This window comes from Chrysemys picta, chromosome 4 (assembly GCF_011386835.1).
Source record: "Chrysemys picta bellii isolate R12L10 chromosome 4, ASM1138683v2, whole genome shotgun sequence".
Lineage (NCBI taxonomy): Eukaryota > Metazoa > Chordata > Testudines > Emydidae > Chrysemys > Chrysemys picta.
This window is the reverse complement of record NC_088794.1, coordinates 12,688,100-12,706,425: the sequence shown is the minus strand read 5'-3', so window position 1 is coordinate 12,706,425 and position 18,326 is coordinate 12,688,100. Positions and strand designations below refer to the sequence as shown.

Here is an 18,326-nt window from a genome sequence, read left to right as displayed (position 1 = left end):
GAGGTTTCAGTTCCACACTCCTTCCCCCTCCCTTTCCTGCTACTAACGGCCAAGGGAATGCTGGGAAATGTAGTTCTTTCCCTGCTCCAGGGCTGGCTCTATAGGCAGGGAGCTAACCAAGGAACTACAGCTCCCAGGGCTCCCTGTTGGTTCTCAGCTCCCCTGCTGGATTCTTGCGCCCCTGCAAATATGCCGCCCCAAGCACCTGCTTGCTTTGCTGGTGCCTAGAGCCGGCCCTGCCTTGAAGAACTTTACAGCCAGGCTTGGCTGTGAGCCTCTTCTCATGAGACAGACGCAGAAAAGCTTGTCTCCTTCTAGGACAGGGGTTGGCAACCTTCAATACGTGGCCCATAAGGATAATCCTTTGGCAGGCCGTGAGACATTTTGTTTACGTTGACCGTCCGCCGGCCTGCCCCGTCCCGCAGCTTCCATTGGCCGGGAATGGCGAACCAGAGCCACTGGGAGCAACAGGGGGCCGTACCTGCTGACGGTCAACGTAAACAAAATGTCTCTTCTGCCAGCAGATTACCCTGATGGGCCGCGTGCAGAAGGTTGCCGACCCCTGTTCTAGGTGAAGACCCAGCGTGTTCCCTTGCCTCACAAAATAAAAAAGTCCCAGCCTTTGTTTTCATGTATAAAGGGGACACAGAGGGAGACAGACCTCCCCCCACCCCGCTTTGTTTCTTCCTATAGTTTTTCTCTTGTAGATTTTGCAACCTCTTGGCTAGCACCAGGCTCAGTATGCAAATAGGCCTCCATTGTGAGGCAGACAATACGCAATTCACATATGACCAGACAGGGAGATAAGTTCCTGTTACCTCCTGCCTGAAAGGTACATGTCTGAGGCATGTCACCCAGAGGTCACTACCCCCCTCCTGTAACCTCTGCCAGTTGGCACCCCAAGATCCCTGGGTCAGAAGAATATTACCTGTTCAAAATGTAATTACTTTTAGATGAGACTTCAATTTTTAGCTCCACTAAATGTTTAACAGCATAAAGAAAGTATCACAGAAACACTGGAAATTCAACTGGAAAGTACACTTTGTGACAGTTCCCCTTTAAGGCTGCTGCCACTTAAAACAGCAGCACAATACTTTGTATTTCATTATTTTTATAGTGATTCAGCAAGACAGAGTGATATCTGATCCAACAGCAAACAGACTGCATATCAGTGCATCTTTGTAACAGAAGACTTCTGCCAAAGAGTACTTAAAATACTAAAGGAAGAAAGCATTTCACAAAACTTCTCTATCCAACAGATTTTGTCCAATATAAAGAGTCACTACAGAAATAATTTCAGCTGCTCCTATTACACCAGTGCCAATGAAAAACATTGGAGAGGAGAAACAATCGGATGACTTGAGTACTGTACCAAGAATTAGGAATCCCTTTACTCCTTGCGCTGACACAAACTTCCTTGAGGCACGGGGCAAGACTCTTTGCCTCATGTAAAATGTTGCTAACCTGACCTAACCAAATACTAAATATGGTATAATGACAGTACCCCGTGTATGTGGCATGTGCACAGCCTGCTTCAATGAAGTTTATTCTGATCAACCTTAGGGCTTCTATCTCAAACACCAGTGAAAATGTCATAGACGATGTCAGTTTCACCCGGCGGCTGCTGCTACTACTTGGGAAAGCAGCTCCAATGTCTGCTAAGGAAGAGGTACAGCAGAGACCTCCTCCCTTCCCTCTGACAGCAGCCAAGAGGCTCTGAAGATGAGAGAGCAGATAAAGTTCTAGCTGCTGAAAAGGCAAGAATGTGGGTAAGGAAGGAGGGGGTTTGGAACTTCAGATTTCAGACTCTATGAGCCAGAATTTGATGTAAAAGATGGAGCACCTAAAAAAAGGGTCCAAAGACAGCACCCTGCTATAAATGTATTAGGTATTTGTATGGTAGCTTTTTACTGCAGTATCTGATTGCCTCACCACCTTTTATGTATTTATCCTCAACACCCAAGAGGCCGGGCAGGGCTATCATCCCCATTTTAAAGATGGGCAACTGGGGCACAGAGTGATTGACTTGCCAAGGTCACACAGGAAATCTTGTGGAGCAGTAACTTAAACCCAGCCTAGGTTCCAAGTCCTAAGCTAATGCCCTACACACTGAAACGTCCTTCTTTAAAAACCCCACACACCTCACACTAACAGCAGCGGAGGCAGCACTTCCCATGAACTTCACTAGCGTGTTGCCAATACTAGTCTCTTGTATCTCACTTTGGCTAGCAGGTGTCTCATCATGTTTACAGCTCCCGGATGGAAGGGCTTAAATTACAGATTTCAGAGTAGCAGCCGTGTTAGTCTGTATCCGCAAAAAGAAGAACAGGAGTACTTGTGGCACCTTAGAGACTAACAAATTTATTAGAGCATAAGCTTTCGTGGACTACAGCCCACATATAGCTATATGCATCCGAAGAAGTGGGCTGTAGTCCACGAAAGCTTATGCTCTAATAAATTTGTTAGTCTCTAAGGTGCCACAAGTACTCCTGTTCTTTTTAAATTACAGAATTCAACATTAAGTTTGATGTTAATACTAAATACAATGGGTAACAGCTAATTAGCTGCAATCACACAGAAATGGTGTCAGATCCTCTTTGTTTCAAATTTCCCCATTCCTGAAACAGGATGAAGTAGCATGCAATAGCAGACTTCAGTTATAGTCACTTTAGACATGAACATGCATAAAGCAGACGGTACTGCAATAGCTAAAAAAACTCATGTGCAACAAGTATCGGGGGTAGCCGTGTTAGTCTGTATCTACAAAAACAACAAGGAGTCTGATGGCACCTTAAAGACTAACAGATTTACTTGGGCATAAGCTTTCGTGGGTAAAAACCTCACGTCTTCAGATGCATAGAGTGAAAGTTACAGATGCAGACATTATATACCGACACATGGAGAGCAGGGAGTTACTTTGCAAGTAGAGAACCAGTGTTGACAGGGCCAATTGAATCAGGGTGGAAGTAGTCCACGCCGAATAATAGATGAGGAGGTGTCAATTCCAGGAGAGGAAAAGCTGCTTCTGTAATGAGCCAGCCACTCCCAGTCCCTATTCAAGCCCAGATTAATGGTGTTAAATTTGCAAATGAATTTTAGTTCTGCTGTTTCTCTTTGAAGTCTGTTTCTGAAATTTTTTTGTTCAATGATAGTGACTTTTAAATCTGTAATAGAATGACCAGGGAGATTGAAGTGTTCACTTACTGGCTTATGTATGTTACCATTCCTGATGTCCGATTTGTGTCCATTTATTCTTTTGCGGAGGGACTGTCCGGTTTGGCTAATGTACATGGCAGAGGGGCATTGCTGGCACATGATGGCATATATAACATTAGTGGATGTGCAGGTGAATGAGCCCTTGATGGTGTGACTGATGTGGTTGGGTCCTCTGATGGTGTCGCCAGAGTAGATATGGGGACAGAGTAGGCAACGAGGTTTGCTACAGGGATTGGTTCCTGGGTTGGTGTTTCTGTGGTGTGGTGTGTAGTTGCTGGTGAGTATTTGCTTCAGGTTGGGGGGTTGTCTGTAAGCGAGGACTGGCCTGCCTCCCAAGGTCTGTGAGAGTGAGGGATCATTTTCCAGGACAGGTTGTAGATCGTGGATAATGCGCTGGAGAGGTTTTAGCTGGGGGCTGTATGTGATGGCCAGTGGTATTCTGTTATTGTCCTTGTTGGGCCTGTCCTGTAGTAGGTGATTTCTGGGTACCCGTCTTGCTCTGTCAATCTGTTTCCTCACTTCCCCAGGTGGGTATTGTAGTTTTACGAATGCTTGATAAAGATCTTGTAGGTGTTTGTCTCTGTCTGAGGGGTTGGAGCAAATTCGGTTGTATCTTAGGGCTTAGCTGTAGACAATGGATCGTGTGATGTGTCTTGGATGGAAGCTGGAGGCATGTAGGTACGTATAGCGGTCAGTAGGTTTCCGGTATAGGGTGGTGTTTATGTGACCATCACTTATTTGCACTGTAGTGTCCAGGAAGTGGATCTCTTGTGTGGACTGGTCCAGGCTGAGGTTGATGGTAGGATGGAAATAATTGAAGTCCAGGTGGAATTCTTCAAGGGCCTCCTTTCCGTGGGTCCATATGATGAAGATGTCATCAATGTAGCGCAAGTAGAGGAGGGGCACTAGGGGACGAGAGCTCAGGAAGCGTTGTTCTAAGTCAGCCATAAAAATGTTGGCATACTGTGGGGCCATGCGGGAACCCATAGCAGTGCCACTGACTCGAAGGTATAAGTTGTCCCCAAATCTGAAGTGGTTGTGGGTGAGGACAAAGTCACAAAGCTCAGCCACCAGGCTTTGACTTTGTCCTCACCCACAACCACTTCAGATTTGGGGACAACTTATACCTTCAAGTCAGTGGCACTGCTATGGGTACCCGCATGGCCCCACAGTATGCCAACATTTCTTAATGTATTGAATAATGTGGCTTATTTATGTAACCTATTCTTTGTAATTATTTATACATACAAGCCAAAAGTTAAAATGAATAACATTTCTTTTTATGTTTCTTCATTGTTGTACTTTACAAAAAAACAAAACCCCAGAATGGAAAAATGAAAAAAAGGAAAACAAATGAGATCACACATTTTGGAAGAGACTTATCTCAGGACTGACTGACTTAATATAACAAATATCCAACAACATTCACTTTAGAGAAGTGGCTTAGAATTTTTAAACTGATACATAGGAGATGCCATATTAGTTAACACTGGCCTAAAGAGCTATAGCTGTGTATCCAAAGGCCCCCCATTTTAAGCTTCTATTTTCAACCAGCTTTTGTAATAAAATTTACCCTTTGAAGTGTCCCATGCTTGTTCTCAACCCAAAGATGAATTTTTCATCACAATATTTAAAGAAAATCCCTTCAGCTGTTTACTTTTTTCTAAGCATGATAAAAATAGTGTTACACACTTCAGGAAATATTTTCAAACACTTGTGTTCTCTAATAACTCAAACTTCCGTTTTGAAGTTGAAACTTGGCATACATGTAGCCTCTGAAGAATGAGTATTTTGCCAAGTTTGATATATTGGTTGAGATAGCCAAAACAAGTAAGTAGTTTTGCACATGTATAATATGTCATCATTTCCCTCACCAGCTTCAAGGCTCATCAAATGCACATATCTGATAGCCACACATCAAAATACCTGTGCTAATTGAATTGATTAGACATTCAAATAAACCCACACAGGTCGCTAGAATGTCACACCATCAGCCTGACGTCTAAACAAAATTTAAAGTAATTTCAAATTCTACATCTAAATGTCTCCGGCAATATTCATGGTATTGCAATTGATCTTTTAAAAAAAAAAGATTGATCTTCCTTTGTAGCTGTTTGAAAGACCTGCACAAAAGCGAAAAAGTGATATCGCACCAGATCCTAGAAAGCCCAGTTGAGGCTGGGACCCGAATGGGATATAGCAAAACTGACTAGCACAAAGCGCTATCAAACATATAAAGTAAACGGAGAGGGAGTAAAAAAAAAACCAAAAACATCAGTTATATCAGAAGTTCCCGAAGTGTCATCAATTGATAGCTGGATGACTGGTCAGTGGTGCTGGCTGCTCCCCCTGATTTCCAGTTGCCAAATTCATTAAAAGACACTTAGAATTTCATGTTTCTTTCTCATATCACTTTTTTATGTAAGCAGTTGCCACAAGGATGTTATGGATCGTGAACAGGAAAAGCTGTTGTCCACAAAACAATCAATGCAATGACTGGTGGCTCACAAGACACTATAGCCCACTTCTTCGGATGCATACAGAGTGGAATAAATATTGAGGAGATATATATACACACACATACAGAGAGCATAAACAGGTGGGAGTTGTCTTACCAACTCAGAGGCCAATTAAGTAAGAGAAAAAAAAAAACTTTTGAAGTGATAATCAAGATAGCCCAGTACAGACAGTTTGATAAGAAGTGTGAGAATACTTACAAGGGGAGATAGATTAAATGTTTGTAATGGTTCAGCCATTCCCAGTCCTTATTCAATCCTTTGTTGATTGTGTCTAGTTTGCATATCAATTCCAGCTCAGCAGTCTCTCGTTGGAGTCTGTTTTTAAAGTTTTTATGTGTGTATATAGATCTCCTCAATATTTATTCCACTCTGTATGCATCCGAAGAAGTGGGCTGTAGTCCACGAAAGCTTATGCTCTAATAAATTTGTTAGTCTCTAAGGTGCCACAAGTACTCCTGTTCTTTTTACGTATTAAAAAGTATGGGAACCTGTAATTTATAGTAATCTTAGACATTTGCAACACACAGGTTAAAAATAATCAGATTCATGTATGAAAATGTATTAAATTGAAAGAGCTCAGGAATTTGTATTGCACTAGTATAAGAAATCATACAAAACCTAAAAGAAGGGATTTCATGGAACATTTTTTAGAATGAAACCTCCACTGAAGTTTAGCCAACATTGCGCACACCACCTTCCTAATTATGCACAAGAAAGAAAGTGAGGGTATGTCTACACTGCAGCTGGGAACCTGCCTACCAGGTCAAGGAGACAGACACATGCTAGCTCTGCTCAAGCTAGCACCCTACAAATAGCAGTGTGCATGTTGCGGCAAGGACGCTGGTATGGGCTAGCCACCCAAGTATGATGCTAGGGGGTCAGGCAGGCTTGCACTCAGGTGGCTTGCCTGTGCCGCCAGGTCCACATTGCCATTTTTAGGGCTCTAGCTCAGGCAGAGCTCGCTCATCTGTCTACCAGGCATACTTTGAGAGAACAGCGTTGTGTCAGTGTCTGAGCCAAACGAAATGCAAATAAACTAATTTATAACCATTTCTGCAGTTTCAATAGTCTGTGATTTAACAGAAGTTTTTACTTTGAGTCTCACTTTACTGAATGCATGATGCTTACCTACAAGCTGACAGAACAGTTCATTGTATTTGAGTGTCACATCACATACATAACTCTGCTCGTTTGACATGTGCAGTCAGTTTTTGTCTTCCTTTTAAACAAAAGGATATTGCACACATTTCTTAGATGTCCATCACTGTCATATAAATGCCCAAAATGCAAAAGTCTATGAAACGTTATGAATGGAACTGCGTACACAAGAGACAAGAAATTAAAAGTAACAGTTCTTAGAGCAATTATAATTTAAATGTTGCAAATTACAGCCTTCACCACAAGAAGTGTTAATGCATCTGATTATATACACACTTTCATCTAACCCAGTGTCTATGTTTTCCTAAAGTTTTCAGAAAACTTCTCCTTGTGGGCTCACTGGCTAAGATTTCAGTAGCCTAATGAAGTCCTGACCCTTTGTGTTCTTCATAAGGGGCTGGAAGAACTGCACATTCTCCATACTGGGATAATCTTCTTAACAGATTGCAAATACCTCACTGAAACATAGTGAAATTCTCAGAACAACCTATCTTCTCAGGGAGAGAAGAAAATCATGGGTGCAACAAACCAACCAACCAAACAAACAAAAAGTGGATCTTCAAGTGTTAAGAGAGCTCTCCTTTCCTGAAATTTTAAGCTTTCATTTGAAAAAAAAGTTTCTATTTTTCCATATTTAAAATATCACTGTCAAAATGTAAACAAGTAGTTATGCAGATGACCAGTAACCCAGCCTTGCACAAAACTGCCTCCATCTGGACAGTAAAAACAACTACAGGAACTCAACCATCACCCAATGAGGCACTGAACCGTTGACATTAAAAACAAGTATCTTTTTGGTTCATTTTTGTTCTAGATTTGGAAACCCAACATTTCATCATTTAAATATCTTCAACTCATTATCAATTGTGAAATATATTAAACCCCCAAGTATTTCACTCAGCATTAGGCATCACTTGAAGGACAAAGGTAAGCATGCTTCAAAGTACTTCTTTCTTTAATACAGCAGAATGCATGTTTGGGTCATTGTTTTACCATCTAGATAATAAAATGGAACTCTCCCATATCAGTCATTTTCAGAAATACATGAAAATGGCTCTTTTACAGTATTTGTTTATACTCCAGGGTAGAGTAAAACCAGCCATTCCCCCTCATGCCGCGTGGCCAATTTGTGAAATTATGGGCCTATATCCTACTTAATGTTTAAAACTTCAGATCCTTTAAGGAATCTAAGGAGTGAAAAATTAGATTAACAAGCTAGCAACAGTAACAGGACAAATTTACCAGAAAAGAAAAAATGTCACTCTACCCCACTTGTCCCAAGGGAAAAAAATATATAACCAATAGTTTTCACTAGCCCTTAAGAATCTTATCTTAGGTGGGCAAAATCTTGTAAACATCATCTAAGCATGATGTAAATTAAGATACATGTAAAATAAACACAATGGAGCATGTAATCTGAAAGTGGTATCCTGCAGTTGCACAGGATGCTTCAGGTGTAGCAGTGGGCATGGCTAACTATCAAGGCTGACAGGGAAAGTAGCTGCTCATGGCAAGCTAACAGGCCATATGGATTGCAGAATTATATATGAAAGAAAAGGAGCTTCTGCAAAGGTAGCTTACATTGCCCATGATTGCACCACACACAGCTCAGCAATGCTGTAGCTGCCTCTGGTGCAAGAATGTTCTATTCCCACAAATGCCATGATTTTCTTGCCATCTAGCTAGTTCCATCTGTAGTGTGTAGGAATGTGTGTCCATTGAACACCAGCATTGTTCAAATATCTATAGCCCTCTGGTTTTACTCAATTCCTAGGGAACCCGCTGGGCTGATGGAAGTTTGACCATGCAATGCTGCACACTGTCCTCCACAGCTTCCAACAGGGCTGTATACTTCCTTGCTCATGCAGTTGATGCATTTTTCAGAGCCATTCATGGGAATCAATTTAGATACCCATAGCCAGATGAACCACAGTACTGATGTTTGCACGTCGCAATTTACACATCAGTTAGGTGTCTAAGTTGCCCCATCAAACAGGTAAGGTGCCTTTTACATCAGTACAGAATATGGCCTAGTGTTCTTTCAGAGAATGTTACTGGAATTTGTTTTCCATCCTTAACTTAATTATTTATTTTCTGCAGAAGTTACTCTTTACTAATTCTCTATACTTGGACACTTGTTTATCTGAACATGCCATTATTAGATAAAGCATGCAAAATTTGGCTTGATAATCTACGTCCTTTAGTACAGTACAACCTATACAGCATGCAAGATTTAGAATCTGGCCTCAGCAAAATGCCAACAGATGTATCAGAGTCCTTCAAATAAGATTTAATGAACCTTTTAAGGTGGACCTTCTGATACCATTTGCTAGAACATCTGATGGGTTCTCTACTCTTTTCCTGTACCCCCAAAGATATCAAATTCAAGTTGTGCACTCTACAAGAGCACACAGCACAGAATGCACAAATTTAACCCTCACTCATTCACATAACCATATGGGACAGATGGATAGGCAGTGTCAAGAACAGGCAAGGTTAAGGTGGACCAGCGGGCAAACAAAGGGTGAACTACTGTATTCATTGGTTTATACTGTAGTTGAGAGCCTCTGATCCTTTCCAGCGTACTGTACCCCTTTCAGGAGTCTGATTTGTCTTCTGTATCCCCCAAGTGTCACCTCACTTAAAAACTACTTGCTTACAAAGTCAGACAAAAACGTCACAGCACATTACTGAAAACTTGCTTGTTTTCTCATTTTACCATACAATTATAAAATAAATCAATTGGAATATAAATATTGTACTTACATTTCAGTGTACAGTATATAGAGCAGTATAAACAAGTCATTGTCTGTATGAAATTGTAGTTTGTACTAACTTTGCTAGTGCTTTTTATGTAGCCTGTTATAAAACTAGACAAGTATCTAGATGAGTTGATGTACCCCCAGGGGTACACATACCCCTGGTTGAGAACCACTACTTTTTAGATCATATGTATGTAGCTGGAGCTCTGCATCTCAGTGTGTACTACATACCATGTGCACAACATATACAAATATCTAATGTTGTTTCTAATCTAAAATTGTTCAAACATGCCAAAAGCACTCATTCTTATTGAAGACTAAGGCCAAACCAAGTTTTATTAAAAATAAGCAGCTTGAGTTGTGAACACAAATGTCTGAAAAGTTTCAGCGATGAAAAGAATGACATAATTTTAGGGCTGTCGATTAATTGCAGTTAACTCGATTTAAAGCGATTTAACTCAAAAATATTGTGATTAAAAAATTAATTGTGATTAATCACACTGTTAAACAGAATACCAATTAAAACTTACTAAATATTTTTGGATTTTTTCTACATTTTCAAATATATTGATTTCTATTACAACACAGAATATAAAGTGTACAGTGCTCACTTCATATTTTTAATTAAAGATATTTGCACTTTAAAAAAGAAAAAATATAGTATTTTTCAATTCACCTCATACAAGTATTGTAGTGAAATCTCTATTGTGAAAGTGTAATTTACAAAAGTAGATTTTTTTTGTTTTATTTTTGAGTGCAGTTATTTAACAATGTAAAACTTTAGAGCCTACAAAGCCACTCAGTCCTACTTCTTGTTCAGTCAATTAATAAGGAAAACAAGTTTATTTACATTTACGGAAGATACTGCTGCCTGATTCTTATTTAAAATGTCAGCAGAAAGTGAGAACAGACGTCCACATAGCACTTTTGTAGCTGGCGTTGCAAGATATTTACGTGCCACAGATATGCTAAACATTCATATGCCCCTTCATGCTCCGACCACCATTCCAGAAGATGTTTTGATGCTGCTGATGCTCGTTTTAAAAATGTGTTAATTAAATTTGTGACTTAACTTCTTGGGGGAGAATTGTAGGTCTCCTGCTCTGTTTTACCCGCATTCTGCAATATATTTCATGTTATAGCAGTCTCGGATTATGACCCAGCACGTTCGTTTTAAGAACAGTTTCACAGCAGATTTGACAAAACGCAAAGAAGGTACCAGTGTGAGATTTTTAAAAATAGCTACAGCACTCGACCCAAGATTTAAGAGTCTGAAGTACGGTCCAAAATCTGAGAGGGATGAGATGTGGAGCATGCTTTCAGAAGTCTTAAAAGAGCAATACTCAGGCGCGCAAACTACAGAACCTGAACCACCAAAAAAGAAAATCAACCTTCTGCTGGTGGCCTCTGACTTAGATGATGAAAATGAACATGCATCGGTCGGTCCGCACTGCTTTCGATCATTATCGAGCAGAACTTGTCATCTGGAAGGACACATGGCCTCTGGAATGGTGGTTGAAGCATGAAGGGACACATGAATCTTTAGCGCATTTGGCACGTAAATATCTTGCGACGCCAGCTACAATAGTGCCATGCAAACGCCTGTTCTCACTTTCAGGTGACATTGTAAACAAGAAGCAGGCAGCATTATCTCCTGCAAATTGTAACCAAACTTATTTGTCTGAGCCATTGGCTGAAGTAGGACTTAGTGACTTGTAGACGCTAAAGTTTTACTTTGTTTTATTTTTGAATGCGGTTATTTTTTGTACACAAGTCTGTATTTGTAAATTTAACTTTCATGATAAAGGAATTGCACTACAGTACTTGTATTAGGTGAAATGAAAAATACTATTTCTTTTATTTTTTTACAGTGCAAATATTTGTAATAAAAAATAAACAAAGTAAGTACTGCACACTTTGTATTCTGTTTCGTAATTGAAATCAATATATTTGAAAATGTAGAAAAACATCCAAATATTTAAATGGTATTCTATTACTGTTTAATAGCACAGTTAATGGTAATTCATTTTTTTAATCACGCAGTTAATCATGATTAATTTTTTTAATCGCTTGACAGCCCTACATAATTTCTTATTGTTGAATACTGATGAAAATATATAGCGTTTTACAAAAAGTTGCATTGAGGTGCATTAGATTTCACTTAAATGAGCAAATTTTTTAAACAGCTGTAAAACTGGAAAAGGGGCCCTTTCATGAACATGTCCCCAAGTTAGTGTTCCTTACAACCAACCCAAAATAACTATTTGTAGAAACTGCTTTTAAAATGGTAATTTAAATATCTAAAAACCTGAAAGTTTCAAAACATATGCTAACTTTCAGTTTTAATCAAGTTTAGAAATAAATCCCATTATGTATCCCAATTTAATTGAACATGGAAATATTATACCAATAGACACAGCATCTCTAACAAGCACATGCAGATTCTTCTAGAAAAAAAACAAGTAGTAATCAAGATTCAAATGAAGTTAAGTTCTCCAAATTGCTGCTTGGTATTCACATAATAACTACCAGAGACAAAATTCTTTGAGAAGACTAGCCAAGAAAGTTTTCAGTGTCTGTTTAACTACAATGCGAAGATTGTCATCTTCCAGGGACATACAGTATGAGTGTCATATGTACTATCACACAGATCATTCAAAAAAGGGATATACATAAGGAAACAACCACCATACCTAGTACATGAGTTTTGCCATTCTCATTCCATCTAACTGTGCCAAAATGGATGACAACACAAAGATACAATTTTAGCACGTCTGTGAATGAACAGGTTGGCAAACTAAAGGTAGCCCAAAATACACAATCCTTCCCAAACCAAACATAAAATTATGACTGCGTATTACAGCGTTTTCTTTAAATGATGGAACCAACAAAATACATCCGAACAACAGCATAAGGGTGTGTAGATTTTAATTCTTATCCTACCCCCCTACTTGCACACAAAGGCTGTTCCAAACTGAACTAAATTAAGACAAAACTAAAAAAACAGACTCCATGAAGCTCTCTAGGTTTCTTAAACGAGTCTATTTTTCGAGACTATGAGTGGGTAGCTCTCAACAGAGCTGTAGCTAATAAGCCCCCAAAGGCTCACATGACAGATTCGGGATTCTCCCTCTGTTCAGAGAGGCTCAGCCTTACCTCCTCTGCCACCAAGTTTACAGCCCAGCAGCCGCACTAGGTGCCCGGGGAAGGCAGGCAGCCCTGGGCGCTTTGCTGGAAGGGATGTGCTGTGCGGTGTATTTCCCAAAGAACAGAACAATTCTGACTCAAAGGCGGCTGAGGGGGGACAACGTGCCAGCCCCCAGCCGGGGTACTGGGCATGTAAACACACTGCAGGGGAGGGATCTCCGGGCAGCTCGGACCCCGGCCCATCCCCAGCCCGGGGGTTCCCGGGCAAGCAGCGAGCAGCGCGGCTAGAGCCAAACCCCGACCTGCGCCACCTGCTGTGGGCAAGGGCGGGGAGCAGGACCCCCACGGCCCCGGCCCCAGGAGCGCAGGGCGAGGCTCCGCCCGAGCCGCTCCCTGCCCCGCGGGCGGGCGGGCCGGCGGCCCCGGCCTTACCTTGCTGGATGTCGCCGTTGGCGCCGCCCGGCACGGGCACGCTGAGCTGGCGCTCGGGCTCGGGCAGGCAGCGGCGGCAGAAGGAGTGCAGGCAGGGCAGCAGCTTGGGCTCGGCCTCCCGCCGGCTCTGCAGGCTCTGCGCGCACACGGCGCAGGTGTCCAGCAGCGACAGCGGGCCCGGCGCGGCCGCCGGCAGGGGGGGCACCGGGCTGGGGCCGGGACCGGGGCCCGGGCCTGCCGCGGCCTCCGCCTCCGCCGGGCCCTTCTCGGCCGCCGCGCCGGGGCTCTCGCGCTCCTCGGGCGGGGCGACGGCGGGCGCGGGCGGGGCGGAGCCGGAGGGGGACGTGGCCGCGGGCTCCTGGCCGCCGCCGTCCGGGCCGGGCTCCGCGGCCCCCTCCCCACCGCCTCCTTTGTTTTCCGCCATGTTTCCTCCTTTGAACCCGACTCCCCGCTCCGCGCACGCACAGCTCCGCGCCTGCGCCCGCACGCCCCGCGTCACCGAGCTCCCGCATACGCTGCGTGCTCGTGCCCGGTAGGTACGCGGCAGGCGGCGCAGGGACAGGGCTGGGCACGTGCCCGAGCGAGGCGCGCACCCGGCACGCAGCGGCTATAGACTCCAGGCAGCGTGGAGCGCGCGGCCGACACGCCGCTTCCAGGGGACGCGCACGGCGTGCCCAGCGTGCACGCCACTTCGGAGGGAGCGCGTACGGCATGGCCCCAGGGAGCGGCGGCGCATGCGCCTAGTGTTCCTCCCTGGCTGCAGCAAGGAGGCGTCGTGAAGCTGCTTCACTCTTCGGCTCAGCATCAGCAGCGGCGGGAAGCTGGGCGCGGAAAGGGGCGGGGCTTCCTTTCCTCTTCGCCAGACTCCCCTCTTCAGCTCGACGCCCGACTGGCTGAGCCATAGGCTCCCTTAGAGGCTGCAGCCAATCAGCTTCCTGGGGGGGTGGGGGGGTGGAGAGGGAGTAGGCTGCCTGGCCATGGCAGCCAACTACCATTGCAGAGCGCATGATGGGCAGTGTCACTGCCCCCTCATGGCCCACAGGAGGCGGGCCTTTCTCCCCCCTTCAGCAATGCCAGGGGCAGGGTCCAGACCAGCCTGCCCACCCAGCCTGCCCACCCAGCCTGCCCTCAGCTGGGCCTGTCCAGGGGACTGGTACATTTGGTTTTGCTGCCCCGTGACCACTGGACCACGCTTGTCACAGCACCATGGCCCCAGGAGCGCCGGGCGAGGCCGGGGCAGGCCCTGCACCAAGCAAAGAAACCAAGCCCAATGCCCAGCAGCTCACTGTCATCTTACACATAGCGGGTGACCTACTGGCCATGCACTTCATGGTGCCCTGCCCCTAGTGGCCCATATAGTTCATAACAGCATGACTACTCCTTACTAGTTGCTACTATAGCTGAATGGGAAACAGGTGGTGCTGGGGTTTTGAGGGTTCAAACGCTCCTGCTCACTTGCACTAGGATGTTTAAAAAATACATATATAAAAATTAATGTAAAGATCCCACAGGAATTAGTAGAATGAATTTATATGCACCATTGTTTTCAGAAGTGAAGTTGGACATTCTGTTTAAAAAAAAAAAAAAGAGATGGCTACATGTTTAGCGTTTCATTTTGGTTAATGGAGGCTGCCCCTTTATGAACAGGATTTGGTTCTATGTTTGAGGTTGAAAGCAACGTGTGGGAGATAGTGCTTGTGTAAAATCCAAAAGGGAGTTTGGAAAAAAATGAGCTGAAGCCAAACCCCAGACCCTGCAGTAACCAAAAAGAGAAGAGCTTGACCCCCTGCAGCATGAACCAGCAGTTGAGAAGAGTGGTAAAATTTAAAAGTTGCCTCTTATTCACTTTTTTTTTTTTTTTTTTTTTTTTTAAGTATAGGCAAGGTCATTCTATCTGGGTCTTTCAGTTACAAAGTGAATAAGTTTGGGAGCTAACTACAGGCCAAGCCATGTAGTGGTTTGTCTATCTTATGAGCCCAGATAAACTTGGCAGGGAGTAGAAAAATAACACTTCCTCTTAAGCAGTTTCTCGTACCTATTCATCTCTCCCCCATATTGGGCTGAAACCTAAAAGAGAATTTTGTAGAGAATGATAAATAGTGTGAATTAACATGGGTCAATTTGACCAGCTTCTTATTTCTTATAAATTACCTCATCTAAGACATATTACTTGTTCATAGATTACAAGATAACTATAAAATCCAAATGAAAAATTAATGATTTTGTGTCAAAGAAACCATAATAATTGTCTTTTTTCCTTTCTCAAGCTATATTTTGTTATACGCCTAGCTCATTTGATTAAAATACTGTTTACTGTTACTGACAACCCCTATTGTCTGTGGTGAATGAATACTAATTGGTTAAGAATAAGCAAAAGACCTGCTTTTAAGATTACTATCTGAGTTATAAAAATAATTTGCTGGATGAGCACAGCATTGAAATAGTGGGTCGTGGTCCCTCATCACTAATCCAAGTGATAAGACTTAAAAATTAGTCTAAAATCAATCAAAGCTGTTACATTTAGGACCAACACTAGCTCGCTACTCAGTTCTTTCCTGCTTGTATCACAGTTTTCACATACCCCACCAAGTGTTTCATGTTCTCCATCAGCGGTCAGACTTTTGTTTTCCCTGCTGACTGGTTCAGATAAAGTTTTTCATAACTTCCTAAAAGTGGGTGTGATTATATTGGCCCCCTTGCCAGCAGTCTGAGGCTTCATAAATATTAATATTGTGAACAGGCTTTGGTGACAGGTTGCTTTGCTGTTCACTTTTAAATAAAGTATATAGTCATTTCATTACATAATAACTTTCTGCTGCACATTAGTATCATACAGAAGACAGAAAATTAAAGAACAAACCGTAAGACATACAAAATTGGAGAAAATGCAGTTCTGTCTTCATATCACCATGAAGACATTGTTTGGAAGAAGCAATTACAAAGCATAATGGGGCCTATGCTGCTTGTTCCAAACAACATTCATTAACTAACACACACCAGTAACGCTAGCTCTGATTCCTGACAAGTTCCCCAAACAGATTTTTTCTCCAGACCCATCCCCTCAGTATCTCACAGCATGGATGCTGGCTGGTTAACCACAGTGGAGAGAAGCTGCTCTACTGATATTTTCAACATTCTAATTCAAAGCAGCAAAGACTCCACAAGACTAACAGTAGGTGCAGGACTAGTTCACGTGCATCTTCCAGTCCTAGAACCCCCCCTCCTGTCTGAGATCTCAATGTCGTTTCAGCTAGCTTGATGGGTTCCCTTGGAGTGCTTGGCATCATGATTGCTAAACTTCCTTTTAATACAGATAGTGATTGCCTCTAAAAAGGCTATCAGCCCAAATGTCAGGAAAGATGCAGGCACTTGGGGCAGACCCACCATACACTGTCTTCCACAGGACCCCAGTAAGAATTTTTACCTAAGGTGATCTCTGACTTCATCTAAACCAGATGACCCACCTTACTTGTGTTCTTTCCTAAAAATCACATACCGAACAAGGGGAGGCTAGGCTTCATACCTTAGATGTACTCAGAACTCTATCCACTTACCTTGTATTGCTTTTGCTACTGCAGATAGGGTTAAAGGTCAAGCTACATCATCCCAAAGGCTTTCAAAATGGGTCTCTGATTGGATTACTATGTTACGAGCTTGCTGTAGGGCTAATTTAGCTGACATGAATAGGCCCAAGTTAAGACAAGCCCAAACAAGTTACTGCAGAACAAGCCCAAACAAGTAATTACTCACACCACTAGCTATTGTGAACGTTTATAGTAAGTATGGGAAGAGAGAAATTAATGAAACTATTGTAGGTATGTTTATAGTAAACCAAGCAAGCAGGAACACAATGAACTGATAAGTTTACCTTAACCAATCTGCAAAGTGATTGGTCCTCACATGCAAAAAGTATAGCTATAAGTAGCTAGGAAAAATGTATATAAACTGTGTAATGTGACACATGAATTGGGATTATGGCTCATCCTGTACCTAAACTCCCAGCAGCTTCGTCTGGCCAGCCTGGGCAAAAAGCTGTTAAGTGCCTAATAAAGTAACCTGAATGATGAGCTGGAGCTGAACTGAGGTTTTGGATACTAGAGAACTGGATGAAGTCTTCTTCCAGAACTGGACCAGGTGTTCTGGATAAGCCACATGGAAAGGTCTCAGAGGGAATCCCAACACTAGCTAGTTTAGAAACCTATCAACCAAGTCAGGGCAGAGCCCATTTGACTAGGGTGCAGGCAGCATCTGTGGTTTCTTTGAAAGGTGTTTCCATCTTTGAAATCTGTAGGGCACCTACTTGGGGATCAGTACATGCATTTACAAAACACTATTCCCTCATTGAAGCTTTCCAGTTGGATGCCCATTTTGGCAAAGCTGTCTTACAATCACTGGTTTTGTAGATTCTGAGCACCCACCTCCTCCACATCAAGTCTCTGTTTGTTAGTCACAGATATGGAAGAAAGGATACCTACTCTATAACTGAGGTTCTTCAAGATGCATTGTCAATATGTAATCCATAATCCAGCCTCCTTCCCCACTACTAAGGAGTCTGGTAACTCCTGGATTCTGTATTGGCAAAGGAACTGAGGGATGGCTGGTCCTACTTCACCCTTTATGCCCTTGGGGGTGGGGAATGAGGGCAATCAAGACACAGGTGTGGCTCCAACAGACACCACTGAGATCAGAAACTTTTGGCAGAGCACATGACAGCCAGGAGTGGAATACATATGGACAAGATAAGAAACTTATTTTTGAGACTTATTTTCAAAAAGGGATAGAGAATAAGATGAAGAATATCTTATTGCCCTTATATAAATCCATGGTACACCCACATCTTGAATACTGCGTACAGATGTGGTCTCCTCATCGCAAAAAAGATATACTGGCATTAGAAAAGGTTCAGAGAAGGGCAACTAAAATGATTAGGGGTTTGGAACGGGTCCCATACGAGGAGAGATTAAAGGGGCTAGGACTTTCCAGCTTGGAAAAGAGGAGACTAAGGGGGGATATGATAGAGGTATATAAAAATCATGAGTGGGGTGGAGAAAGTGAATAAGGAAAAGTTATTTACTTGTTCCCATAATATAAG

General features: G+C 42.9%; 1 protein-coding gene across 2 annotated transcripts in view; it reads right to left on the bottom strand.

Annotated features, from left to right (window-relative positions):
* TRIM33 (tripartite motif containing 33) overlaps window positions 1-13,746 on the bottom strand; it is a 74,159-nt gene extending 60,413 nt beyond the window's left edge. The window contains exon 1 of one of the 2 annotated variants that reach the window (XM_008171670.4): window positions 13,235-13,746. In XM_008171670.4, the coding sequence (XP_008169892.3) occupies window positions 13,235-13,658 (424 nt within the window). In that variant the 5' untranslated portion in view covers window positions 13,659-13,746. The remainder of the gene's footprint in view (window positions 1-13,234) is intronic. The other variant, XM_065591399.1, reaches the window with a different exon arrangement.
* Between the last annotated feature and the right edge of the window lie 4,580 nt (window positions 13,747-18,326).